The sequence below is a fragment of the Calonectris borealis genome, chromosome 1 (assembly GCF_964195595.1).
Source record: "Calonectris borealis chromosome 1, bCalBor7.hap1.2, whole genome shotgun sequence".
NCBI classification, from domain to species: Eukaryota; Metazoa; Chordata; class Aves; order Procellariiformes; family Procellariidae; genus Calonectris; species Calonectris borealis.
The window spans coordinates 221061380-221070679 of NC_134312.1; the positions used below are offsets into that span (position 1 = coordinate 221061380).

At 45.2% G+C, this 9300-nt stretch overlaps 1 protein-coding gene across 4 annotated transcripts in view; it reads left to right on the forward strand.

Annotated features, from left to right (window-relative positions):
• The window catches only part of LCMT2 (leucine carboxyl methyltransferase 2), a 43731-nt gene extending 35433 nt beyond the window's left edge, over nucleotides 1–8298 (forward strand). For 3 of the 4 annotated variants that reach the window (XM_075140587.1, XM_075140586.1, XM_075140588.1), the window contains exon 13: nucleotides 1410–5426. In XM_075140587.1, the coding sequence (XP_074996688.1) occupies nucleotides 1410–1577 (168 nt within the window). In that variant the 3' untranslated portion in view covers nucleotides 1578–5426. Of the gene's footprint in view, nucleotides 1–1409; nucleotides 5427–7633 lie in introns of those variants that run through there. The other variant, XM_075140585.1, reaches the window with a different exon arrangement.
• Nucleotides 8299–9300: the final 1002 nt, after the last annotated feature.

Consider the following 9300-nt stretch of genomic DNA (forward strand, 5'->3'; position numbering starts at 1 on the left):
TTAAAGGTCCCTTCCAACCCAAACCATGCTATGATTTTATGAGAAAGCTTCTGTTGCTTGACAAGTTTTTATTTATCTTTTATGTAAAGCAACAGATTTCTTCAGATGCTTGTACATATGGATCTTGTCCTTGGTGAAACTGGAATTTGTGACTGGTCTGTTTTTTATAATAGGCAGTTTATGGGTGCATCTGGCTGACCTTGCAGCATTTTCCTGAGGGCATAAAGCATTGAGTATGCTTAAATGTAGTTTAGTTTTTTCTTCTTCTCTATAGCAGAAGTTATAAGTGGCCTAGTATCCTTTAGATAAATGTCGTGGTTTAACCTGGCAGGCAGCCAAATACCACGCAGCCGCTCACTCACTCCCGTTCGGGAGCTGCTCTTGTTGGATAGTGGTGAGGATGGGTACAGTGATAATAAAGTATCTAAAAGAATAGAACTTTTTTATTTACATTGAGTAAGTGGATGCAGATAGATTGGTAGCTGCCTTTGCTTACGAGCTGTTTGCTTTGACTTAGACGAAACTGTATGCTTTTGAACCTACCAGTACTGGGCTAAACTATTGATCGTACTGTACAGTGTATGTGGATTGGTCCCAAGTTTTGAAAGACTGCAGTTGTCAGTGATATTCTGTGCAGTACTGGATACTATTAGTATTACTGCTTTGATACATGCGTTAGAAAGTGATAGCACCAAAACCATTGGCTGGCAGCTTTCTCTGTGCTTGAAAAAGCCATGGAACAATTACCATGGGCAGATATATCTCTCTTAATCATTATCCCTTAACCTTTCTCCAAGAATATAAATGAGAGTACCCTCATAAAAGTTGCCTTCTGTTCTCAGATATACAGGTTATAGATCAGATGTTTCTTGGACCTCAGATGTATAACTATATACCTTAGGCTGTCTCCTTTGTGGTGAAGAGGGCATGACTGTTCATTGCTGCTTCTTATATAAGAACTAGGAGACATCAAAAGAAGCTGGCAGGCAATATGCTTCAAAAGAGTGCTTCATATGAAGTATAGTTAAGCTCTGGAACTCCTTGCCACAGGACATGAATGCCAAAGGTTTACATGGATTCAAAACATTACTGGCTATTTTCTTGGAAGGAAAAACGTTAAGGTTCAGGGTGTACAAAGACATTCGTTCTCATTAATCACTGAAATACAAGTTGTTGGTTGGGTGGAGTATACTAGAAAAATATATCATGGTTTCCTCGTTCCTGTGTTCTCTAGCTATCTATTTTTGCCCACATTTGTGGGTGGTCTGGTGGACTAAATGGTCCTAGATGGGACCCAGTGTGGCTGTTCTTAACTTTCTAATGAAGGTACCATATGAAATATCTCTACAGCATTGTATGAGGTACACGTGTGAAGTCCTGTATGTTCAAAATCTTCTTTCTTTTTTTAGGAGCATCTGGAGTGGCCATTAATGCTACATAATCATAGTAGTGTCTTTCTGCCAAATGAGAAGGAGTTGTTGCTTATTGGCGGTGGTGGGAACTGTTTCTCCTTTGGGACACACCTGAACCCAGAGCCTGTCTCGTTGAGCCTCAGCAACATTCTGACCAGCCACTGACTGGGACCAAACAGGACTGAACCATGCTGCTGCACTGTGGTGAGACATCTATTTACTTGTAAGTTCAAGAGCAGCAAAATGTTTCCACAAAGGTTTTGTATCCAGAATGCATTTGTAAAGGTGGGTTAAGGAGGGACAGTCATGACAAGGGGTTGCATACCTCATCTGTCTTTGTTTTTGTACCGCTCTTTGTGTTGCTGTAAATAAAGTATCTCAAAAGTAGCTCTGTGGTGATAGCAGTAGTCCTTAGAGGTGAAATGAGGAACAGTGCTGTGTTCAAAAGGGACATGACTTTGCACAATGCTGACTTGGAGGTACAGTGAAGTCACTGAGTCAAAAAGCCATTGAAAGTTCAGTCAAGCATAATTAAATAAGTGAAAGGAAGTGTATTATAGGTCATACTTGAATCTTTCAAAAGGTCATGTCTAGTCTAGATATGACAAACTCATGCTCCTCTGATTCTTGTTGCCAGCAGCTCAGACCCTGCGAGCTTTAGCCCTTCCTTGTTTCCTGGGAGGGTAATGACATACCAATAAAAGAGAGGCGGGGGAGATGCTATGTGAAATCACGATTCAGCCTCACTGCGAACATCTGAACTTTTCTTCTATGCCTGGAAAGGTGCCATGGTGAGGAGAGTGTGCTTGGAACACAGTGCTTGAGCACAATGTTCAAACTAGGATGATGTTTTTGAGAAGAGACATACACTTCTGTCTATATGTATTTTATACAAGATGACCAAATTAGTTCAGGGAGGTTTTTGTTTTGGGGAAAGCCCCGTGGAAAACTACTAGAGAGAGACTCGTTGGAGTATAAACTAGAAGATGAGGAAGGGAGATCTCTAAAGCTATTACAGACCAAAATTGGTTAAGGCTGCTGATTGGGATCACATCTGTAGGCACCCAAAACTCAGATTGCCTTCTGAATTCTTCAATGAGAAGAGGTGTCTATAAACCTGTGAAATTAAGGAGAAGGTGGAATAACCTCAGGGGCTCTTTATGGCTTCTACCAGCTGTGATAAGGAAAGGGGTACACAATGCAAAGTGCCTTTGAGAGCATCTGCTGGGCCTGGAGTGTATCCAAGGAGCTGGCAGACACTGGAGCAGGAGTAGGCCCTGCAGTCACTCAGCTCCATATCCCATCAAGCTCCCTCCTCCTGCAGTTGTGAATGGCCAGTGTCCAGGATGTGGAGGAGATTGGGGAGGTCCTGTGACTCAGCAGGGTCTCAGGTGGGGACCGTGTAAATAAAAAAGATGAGAAATGCAATTCACTGAGGCATTCGGGAGGAGCCAAAAGAGGAATTGTAACTTGATGCACTTGAACATGATCTTCCTGCTGAAGAAGGCACATGAATCAGGTGATGCTAGGAACTGCATTATGAATTCATGGACTTCGCAGTTTACATCCCCAACAGGCTATGGAATTAACTCAGGTTATAAGCTGGATCACCTATATTGCTTGTTGCCCTTTTCTTATGCTAGAGGTCCTGCTGCTGTCCTGTGTCAGGACAGGATGCAAAGGTAAGAAAACAAAAGATGCAGAATGGGTTCACAGAAGTAGTGCACTGGAGCTAGTTTTCTTTGTGATCCCAGTAAGAAAAGCACTCAGACTATGTAAGGTATTGATTAAAATGCCATTTATTGAAGCTAAGACCAGAAGGAAAAAGAGGATAATACAGGTAATCTTAACGTCCCTTCAGATGCTGGGAACATGGAATTGTGCCAAGTTAGAGGGACCTCCAATCAGGGCACAGCCTGCAGTGCAGATCCTGCCTGTGGAGAGGTTCCACTGGTTCTCTTGAGCTCTTATTTTCTTACAACAAAATAATACCATTCATCATTTCTACTGTAAAACAAAAGGATGTTCACTTGAGAACCTGCTGCTTTGCTTTACGATAAAGAGAAGGGCATGCAGGTGATGTAATTGCCAGTGCCAAGTGGGAGCTGTCTACAAGTTCCTTTGTTACCATTATTAGATGGCTAACCTGTGAGCAAGGTGTATGTGCAGCACAACACAGGCTTGAAGGCCAAGCTTTATTTGCCGCAAAGCACAGCACCAGATCTCTGCCTTCTCAAGGTTAACTGTTAAATGGATCACTAACTTCCGTACAATACTATTCTGGTTGGGGTCGCTACCGTAACCTCCCCCTTTGACAGCCAGCATTTGGCTGTGTGTTCAGATCTTAGGTCTTGGTTCAAGAGTGCTGGCACAACCCATTCAGTCACACTGCTGAGGTGGTGAATGACCAGAGAGATGTGAAATTTTCTTGCAGGGCTCTAGTCTAAGGGGTAGAGGAGAAATGCAGACAGGTGAGAGCAGGATTTTCCTCTCAAATGTAAGATCTGAATCCTATCCCTAAAGGGAAAAGTGTTTGGAGGGCGTGGGGCGGTGGCTGACAGCTCTTCCGTGACTTGCTACACCACAGGCAGCAGCAGGAGTCGGCCCTTCCTCACCAGACATGAATACTGATCCATTAATGACTCTTAAGATGTTGCAAGAGAAGGGGCAGTGTATTGGCACTGAGCCCCATGGCAGACTTACTGCCAGATGTCGTTTATGTGCTTTAATAAATTGCTTCATTTTTTGTACTCTTGTCTGTGGTTCCTGCAGTCCCTTTAGCCTTGACAGAAAGTGCCAGAAGACAGTGGCCAGGAGAAGGAGGGTTATCCATTGGGTCTGAAGGGGTAGAGGCTGGTCCCAAGGTCTCTTGGACCTTTTTGGGGACCCTGGAGATTCCCAAAGAACGCCCGTGCTGTTCATGTGGTTGTGGGGGATTTCCTTTGTGTTGCCATGAACACTCGGGGCTGTTGATGGCAGTTCCCATCACCCTCCAGAGCTGTGTGAGGTCCCCAGGCTGCTCCTCAGTTTGCCTGCAACAAACTGAGATGTCCCCAGTGTATCTGAGGCTGAGGCCTATGTGGGTGGTTCTGGAAGATGGGGTTTCGACAGGAACAGAGAGTGCCTGCAGGTAAATTCGATCAGCCACATTGATCCCCACAGAATGCATTATGGCCCTTTTGGTATGCACCAAGACCCTTCATTTGTATTTTGTAGTGCCCCAGAGCCCTCCGTTTGCCCTCTGAACCCCTCAATTCACATTTTAGGGTCGCACCAAGGCCTCTGTGTACCTTTCCGCATACTCCTGGGCCATGTGTTTGTATTGCAGTGTGCAATAACTTTCTCCCCTGTCCCAAGATTTTTCAAGTGCTTTTTTTTGTGTGCTCCACGGTCATTGTTTCCCTTTTGGTGTCCCCCAGCCTCACCCTGCCCCCTTTACCTTTCTGTGCCCCCAGAGTCCTCCGTTTCCCTGTCATCCCCTGGTGGTTTTCTTTGCTTTCCTTTTGTTGCACAGCAGTGCTCTGCATTTACTCTCTTGTCACCTTTAATACTGCTTTTTCCTTTCTGTGCATCCTGGGGCTCTCCCTTTAACTTTCAGCAAACTACTCTCAAGAGCTGGGTCAAACCTCTGCTACCCAGCTGCAGCACTTGCTGGCTGCGGACAGGAGCTGCCGCAGCCGAAGCTGCAGAGGCTAGAAAAAGGTAAAGCAGCTGAAGAATAAAATAAAGGTGATCCACCCAGCAGCTGCCTCCAGCTGGAGACAGGAGACAGCCTGCCTCTCCAGGTGAGGAAGGATCCCTCTTAGTGTAGTCCTCAGCAGATCGGATCACCAACGTGCACTGCAGGGTCTGTATGCGTAACCAAAAGCACGGTACAGCCATGTAGTGTGTGCACGTGTGAGGCTATGTATCTGGGAAGCCTCATATTGTAAGAGCTGTAAGCCACCAGTCTATTCTTTTAGGTGGATGACAGTCAAGTGACCAGAGCTACAGAGGAGGAAGGGAGGGGGAGAGAGGGAGAGGGGGAGAGAGAGAGATGTGTCCGAACTGTCAAATTCTCCCAGCAGCTCCAAGAGTGGGAACTGTGGCGAGTCCTGGAGCGCTGGGGCCGTGATGCCCTTCTTCTGCATCCCGGTCCCTTCCTGCCCCACCCTTCTCTTTCTCTCACTGCTGTCATATTTTCTCTTCCCTGTACCTCTCCCTCTCTCGTTCTCCAAGCCCCCCCCCCCATCGTTCTACCCCTGTTTCCTTTTTCTCTCTGTGCTTCTCTCCTGTTCCCTGTCCCTCTTTTTTTCATCCTCTGTCTCTGTCCTGCAGCCCACCACTATTTTTGTCCCAATTTTTAAAAATTCCTCCCCGTCTGCCCTTTAGCCCTTCACAGTTCCCACCCCCACCATCTCTCTCTGTCCGGCTCCAGGTCCCTATTTTTAAATTCCTCTCTCTCTGCCCTGTATTCTAGATATACGACTTCTTTCTTAGATTCTCTTGTTCCAGGTCCCTATGTTTTAATTTTTTCCCTCTCTGCCCCATAGCACATTTTTGTCTTTATCGTTCTCTCTCTCTCTGGCTCCCTGTCCCTATTCTTTAACTCCTCTCTCTCTCCCCTTTAACTCGTCAAGGTTTTTTGGTAATTCTCAGTCTCTCTCTGTCCACCTCACTGTCCCCTTTTTTAATTCCTCCATCTCTGCCCTGTGGCCCATCACTATTAGTTTTTCTCCATCTCTCTCAATCTGGTTCCCTGTCCCTTCCTCCTCTCTGGTCTGTAGCCCATTTCTATTTTTTTCCCCTCTGCCTCTTTCTCTGTGGCTCCCTTTCTCTATTTTTCCATCCCCCTCTCTCTGCCCCATAGCTGATCACTGTCGTATTGGGTTTGCGTGGCAAGGTTTTGTTAGCTGCGGCGTGGGGGCAGGGGCTGTAGGGGTGGGTTCTGTGAGAAGACACCAGGAGTTGCCCCCATGTTGGGCACAGCCAGTTCTCCAAGACAGATCTGCTGCTGGTCAAAGCTGAGCCCATCAGCAATGCTGGTAGTGCCTCTGTTGTCCCTCAAGTGGGGTTCGTTACCTGCTGTGCAATGAGCCAATCTCACACACAGAGCTGAAATGAAGAAGTTCCTAAGAAACTCTCTAAGACTCAATTTGGAGTTTTAGAAAGTAGGTATTCTTTATTGCAGCACTGGACGCACAGGGGATCGCTCCAGCTAGTGTGCGTGCCAAATCACTTAACCATAGGGGTTAAATACAATTAGAGTATACATATTCATTACATTTCTGAGAAATAATCTAAATATTCATGTAATTTCCCAGAATTCATTAACATATGCAAAAGTCTCTGATGCATGCGCCCTTGTGCTCTTCGGTGGTCTTTCGGATCCTCTGGTGGTCGTCGATAGTCTTCATCACAGTGCCGTTTGGTTGAACTCAGTCTTTACGCATGCTCCGTCTATGCCTTGGCTTGGTTTACATGTTTTTCACTTGTAACAAGCTAGCTTATTCCAGTATACCTTTCCTATCTACCCTACGAGGTTAGCTTCTCTATCTAATTTATGCAGAGTACCAAGTTTCAAGGTTCTTTTATTTACTGCATGTCCGGCCTATCTATTCATAAAGCATTCCTAACCCATATACATGATTTCAACCAAAGAATCTCATGTCTCTTCACTGTTCCTTTCTTAACAATGCTTCCAAGATACACAATTTATCTGCATACCTACAGGCACAACACCTGCTAGTTACCTGACTTTTAAGCAACAAATCTTAACAAACTGTATCCACTACATCAGAGCCGAGATACTTATTTATTCCATGTCTGCGCAGAGATGGGTGCTAGGTGGTAACTCCACGAAGCTAGCACACTTCAGTTAACACACAGTAAGCATTTTTTACATTCCGAGCAACAGTTATCAGTACTTTTTACGTTTATGCTTAGTCACCCTTACTTTTATTGGTTCTTGTATGCCTTGTCTTCACTTAAAGTCACAGTGTCCTTATTCAGTGGGGAAGGGGCTTTGTTGGGTGGGTTTTTTACTATGCTAATTAGGATAGTTCACCCATAGTTCAAGTAGTTGTTTCTTTAGTTTTATTAGCGGTTTCTGTTCTCTTAGTGCTTATCTTGGTACTCCCTTATTTGGCCGACTTACCATGTTTCTTCCCCCAAGGCCATGCCCAGTTAACTCTCTACAGAGGTTGAGTAACGTCTTTTGTGTCGTTCCTTTATCTCACCAGAGCCTTCCTGGGATTCGCCATCCTTGGTGCATCTAATCCCTCAGATAAACAATGTCAATGTAACCTAAAAGCTAACTCAAACATATGGAGCTAATCAGACTATACTTCTGTGATGACATATTTAAGAAGGGCTAAAAAAATGCTGCGCAGAAGCTGTAATAGAGAAAATGTGAGTGTGAAACAGCCCTGCGGACACCAAGGTCAGTGAAGAAGGAGGGGGAGGCGTTACTCCAGGCACCGGAGCAGAGATTCCCCTGCAGCCCGTGGTGAAGACCATGGTGATGCTGGTTGTCCCCCTGCAGCCCATGGAGGAGCAGACATGCACCTGCAGCTCGTGGATGTGCCTGAAGGAAGCTGTGACCCCGTGGAGAGCTTGGCTGGAGCAGGCTCCTGGCAGAACCTGTGGCCCCGTGGGATGGACCCCACACTGGAACAGAAGAAGAGGGTGAGGAGGAAGGAGCAGCAGAGACAACATGTGATGAACTGACTGCAACCCCCGCTCCCTGTCCCCCTGTGCTGCTCAGGGGGGAGGAGGTGAAGTCAGGAGTGAAGATGAGCCCAGGAAAAAAGAGAGGGGGAGAGGAAAGGTGTTTTTTAGATTTGTTCTTATTTCTCATTATCCTACTCTGATTTTGATTGACAATAAATTAAATTAATTTCCCCAAGTCGAGTCTGTTTTGCCTGTCACAGTAATTGGTGAGTGATCTCTTTGTCCTTGTCTTGACCCACAAGCTTTTTTGTTTGAGTCAACAAGACTCCCTGTCTTGTTGAGGAGGGGGAGTGATGGATCAGCTTGGTGGGCATGCGGTGGTAAACCCACCACAGTTTCCTTCTATCAGACTCTGTGTCCTTATTTTTTAATTCTTGGCTATGTTTCTTGTACCCCATCACTTTTGAAACTAACTTTGTACCTCTCCATCCCAATTTTTAAAATTCTTGCATATGTTTCTTGAACCTAGTTGCTTTTTAAATTTTTTTGCTACCTTTCCCTCTCTCTGTCTCCTTGACCTAATTTTAATTTCTTGCCTGTGTTTCTTGTACTCTGTTGCTTTTCAAATTTTCTTCCTATGTCTCCCTCTATGCAGCTCCATGTACCTATTTTCTAATTCTTATCTATGATTCTTGTATCCTGTCGTTCAAAATTTTCTTTCTACGTCTCCCTCTATCCATCTCCATGCCTCTAATTCTTAATTCTCCCCCCTGTGTAGAAAAGTCTTGTACCCAGTCACTTTTTACATTTTCTTTTTACATCTTCCTCTGCCTCCCTGTCCCTATTTGTTAGTTCTTCCCTATGTTTCTTGTACCCTGTCGCTTTTCGAAATTTTCTTGCTACGTCTACCTCTATCTGGCTCCCTGTTTCTATTTTTTATTTCTTGCCTCTGTTTCTTTTCCCCACCATGTTAGAATTTTTCCCTGTCCCTTGTCTCTATCTTGTGCTGCTGGTCCCTTCCACCTCTCTCTTACTCATTGCTCCATCTCTCTCTCCCTGTTTTTTTGCTCAATGTCTCCACTCCCCTCTCTACACCATTGTCCTGCTCTCTGTCCCTCTCTTGTTCACAGCATCCCATTTTCTGGACATCTATGTCCTGCTGTCCGTCCTCCTGCTTTTCTCTTCCCTTTTCTCCCTCTGTCCTGCTGCATTTGGGTACTGAGCCTTGTAGCCAACT